General features: G+C 59.5%; 1 protein-coding gene across 3 annotated transcripts; it reads right to left on the reverse strand.

Moving 5' to 3' along the window:
• Nucleotides 1–242: 242 nt before the first annotated feature.
• Nucleotides 243–2,603, reverse strand: CCNO (cyclin O). Of its 3 annotated transcripts, XM_032472280.1 has the most exons (4): nucleotides 2,026–2,603; nucleotides 1,218–1,403; nucleotides 885–995; nucleotides 243–751 (listed from the first exon to the last, which is right to left on the reverse strand). In XM_032472280.1, exons 1-4 carry the CDS (start codon nucleotides 2,407–2,409, stop codon nucleotides 266–268), a joined length of 1,167 nt encoding a protein of 388 aa, XP_032328171.1. In that variant the 5' UTR covers nucleotides 2,410–2,603; the 3' UTR covers nucleotides 243–265. The 3 variants fall into 3 exon arrangements, with proteins under 3 accessions (XP_032328171.1, XP_006186000.1, XP_032328184.1); XM_006185938.3 differs by lacking the exon at nucleotides 885–995 and having other exon boundaries at nucleotides 2,026–2,597; XM_032472293.1 differs by lacking the exons at nucleotides 885–995; nucleotides 1,218–1,403 and having other exon boundaries at nucleotides 2,026–2,599.
• Nucleotides 2,604–3,351: the final 748 nt, after the last annotated feature.

Below are 3,351 nucleotides of genomic sequence, written 5' to 3' on the forward strand. Positions count from 1 at the left end.
CGAACAAAAATGCTCACAATAGAGCTTTCAGACAAACCACGACAGACCGCCTGTTTATTGGGGAAAGATGGCTCTTCTCTCGTGCGCTCTCGGCGAAATAAACAATGAGACTCTACTATCGTACACTAATTACAACCTGTAAGATGACCTGGTGACCAAGTGGGAGCCTCGAACCCCCTTCTGTGGGCCAATACTGCACTCTTTCAAAACGATGGGAGAGGTCCAGCAGCCAGGCTAGGGGATCAAAGGAAACCAAGGGTCTACTTTATTTCAAGCTCGGGGACAGGCTGCACTTCTCACAGATCTGGAAGGGCAGCATGTGAGTCAGAGAGGTTCCGTTTATGGCCACCAGTAGCTGCAGCTTGCCCAGGCAGTCCTCTAGCGCCTCCTCGCAGTGCCCACCCAGGCGCAAGTCCAGCGGGCGTGGGAGCTGCAGCATACGGTCTGCCAGCGCCAAGCAACAGATGGCCAGCAGGGAGGGGGTGTAGCTGCTGAAAGCGTAGTCAGCCAGGCTCAGCTCCGCCACACCGCGCGCCAGGGCTTGCGCCTCCAGGGCTTCGGAGACCTGGGCCTGCCCGGCCTCCACGCGCGCGTGTGTGAAATGCTCCAGGAAGAAACTGATGGTCGGCGCGCCCAGGCTGAAGTGCAGTTTGTGCAGCACGATGCACTCAAGGTTGCAGAGCTGCTGCCGGGAGAAGGCGCCGCAGCACAGGGCCAGGAGCTGCTTCACGCGCGGCGGGTGCACCTCCACCTGTAAAACAGGGGTGCTCAGCCCCCGCTGCGCAGCATTCAGGTCCAAGGCCCACCCAGTTTCAAACCTGGGAGAAAACCAGGACTCCCCCTATCCCTTCCAGTGAGATATCTGGGGCTTCGCCTCTCCATACTTCCACTTCATCTGGGGCGTACTTCAGCACACTTTCTTTAACTTCCGTCCAGCTGAAAACAGGTTGGAGAAATTTTGAAGATTTTTTTTTTCGGAGACTAGAATAGAAGGACTACAGAAAGCTGTTGAGACCGGCCTACTTCTTTGGGGGCTGGGTAAAAGGATTGTTAGCTTGTGGGGGAACTGTGAAGCTAAGACTGTGGAGTGTGTGAGGTTGCAAACGTCTGCTAAAGTGAATTCAGGGAACCCAGCACTCAGTCGTGTGCGCTGGAAAGCCGGGCAGCCAGAGACTGGCTTAGAGTTTGGCTGCCCCCTAGACCCCGCGTGGAGGTACCTGTTTGCAAGCGATGAGCAGAGACGTGACCCCAAGCAGCTGGAAGCAGTCTGCAGCCACAGGCGTGGTGGTAAGGAAGCGGTCCAGAGTGTTCACCGTCAGGCACAGTGACTCGAAGGAGAGGCCGAACTGGCGGTGCACGGGGATCAGCCAGCTGAGCAGCTTACAGCGGGATTCCGCCGTCACCTGCCAGAGGGAGGAGGGAGGCGGGCCGGCTAAGCCTAGGGCTGAGAGGAGCTGCGGAAGGAACAGTCCGAGAAGAACCAGGGAGCATTCCCGGAGAGAGGCAGGAAAAACGAGGAAAACCTAAACGCCCTGGCAATTGGGAGGAAACACGTGAGCAGCACTGCTGCGGAAAGAGCACAGGCGGGGCTAGGAGCCGGGACGCCAGGATTTGTGCCTGGCGCTGTGCGGAGCACGGGTAAACGTTACCTGTTATAATCCTCTCAGCAATTCAGTGGGGGCAGGGGAGGCCCGCATTTTGCAAATGAAGAAACAAGTTTAAAATTGTTAAGTAACTGGCTGGGGTCAGTAGGAGTCGACTCGAACCTAGAAACCGTCTTAACTCCTCTGCATTCTACTGTATCCTTACTAATCAGTTTGGAGACTTCGGACAGGTCACTTAAGCCGTCTAGGCCCCACTTTTCTCCATCTGTAAAATGAGGCCGGTAGCCCGGCCCTCCAAAGCCCCTTCCCGCTCGGACCGGGGGCAGGAGCTGGGCTCCTCGGAGGGCAGACAGAGCAGAAAAGGAGAGCCCGGGAGAGGAAGAGGAGAGGCGGTGGAGAGCTAGCTCTACCGGCGCCTCACTTGTGGCTGCCGCGCCAGAGACTCCCGCGGGTGAAAGTGGCTCTCCCGCGCCTTGAGGAAGGCGTAGCAGCTCTGACCGTAGTCGCGGAAGGTCTGTAGATCTAGCTGCACCAGCTGCTGGGCAGGAGCGGGTAGGGGGCTGCAGCCTCGCGCCGCGGACGCCGCGGGGCTGTCGGCGCCATCCGAGCCGGAGCTGGGGGACTCAAACAGGTCGCAAACGCCGGAGTCTCCGGGGAGCGGGCACGGGTTCCGCGTCTGCAGCGGCTGCTTCCTCCGGAGGCGTGGACGCCTGCTCTTCTTCACCGGGGCACGGAGGTTCTGGTCGTCTCGCCTCCCAGCCCTGGCGGCGGGGCTCACGGGGCTGGTGGTGCAAGGGGTCACCATGATGCATCCAGGTGACCGTTCTCGGGCGCCCTGGCTGCGGCGAAGAGGACACGCGTGCGCCAGAGTGCGGAGAAAACCAGGCCTGACCCACAGCGAGGCCCTAAGTACTCGGCCTGCGTATTCCCTCAACCACACCCCCGGTCTCTCACTGGCTGAGCCCAGAGCGGCACGAGAGCCGCGCTTTCCCGGCTAAAGACCCGCTCCCGAGCGCGCTGCTGGCACACTCAGCCTCAGCTTCTGCAAGGGGTAGGAGGAGCTACGGCGGGCGGGGTGCACTCGCGTTGTGCCGCCGGCTCCTCGCGCGTCCCTGGTTACCCGGGCACCCTAGCCAGGGTAGTGGCAGGAGCTGCGCGCACGACGTGAGGTGGCAGTGGGGGTGAGCGCCGGCTCCAACTGAGGGGCTTAACAGTGCCAGAGAAAATATTCCCCGGGGGAACCGTCCTTGGCCAGATGGTCTCGACACGTGCGAGCACCTTCCATGCTGGCTCTAATCCAGGTCGGTAGTTTTGTAAAGGTCCGTTTCCGAGCTTCAGAGGAAGGCTCCAGCTAGAATTCTGTCAGCACAGATGTTTTCTTCAGTGGCCCCTACAATCCATAATTATAACTCAGTTGCGTTTGGTATTTTCGTTTTAGGCAGGCCCCAGTCGTCAGTATTCCTCCTTCCGCCGGGCTGGGGAGCAGAGCTTCCGCAGCTTCCTCCGCGCAGCTGTGTGTCTAGGAGCTAGTCCCGGCAGCCGGCAGGCGCTCGCGCTGCAGACACAGCAGAGGACTGCCCAAGGAGGCTCCCAACAGCAGGTCTGCAGCCCTGTCATACTTTCGCCTCACCTCCTCCCAAACCAAGTAAGCTGCAGGGGGTTAAGAACATACCATTGTTGGGGGGTTGCATTTCTGGCTTTATGGAATTGCTCACAGCCTGTTCTGTTTTAGGTCTTTAGCTTCTGA

This window comes from Camelus ferus, chromosome 3 (assembly GCF_009834535.1).
Source record: "Camelus ferus isolate YT-003-E chromosome 3, BCGSAC_Cfer_1.0, whole genome shotgun sequence".
Classification (NCBI taxonomy): Eukaryota; Metazoa; Chordata; class Mammalia; order Artiodactyla; family Camelidae; genus Camelus; species Camelus ferus.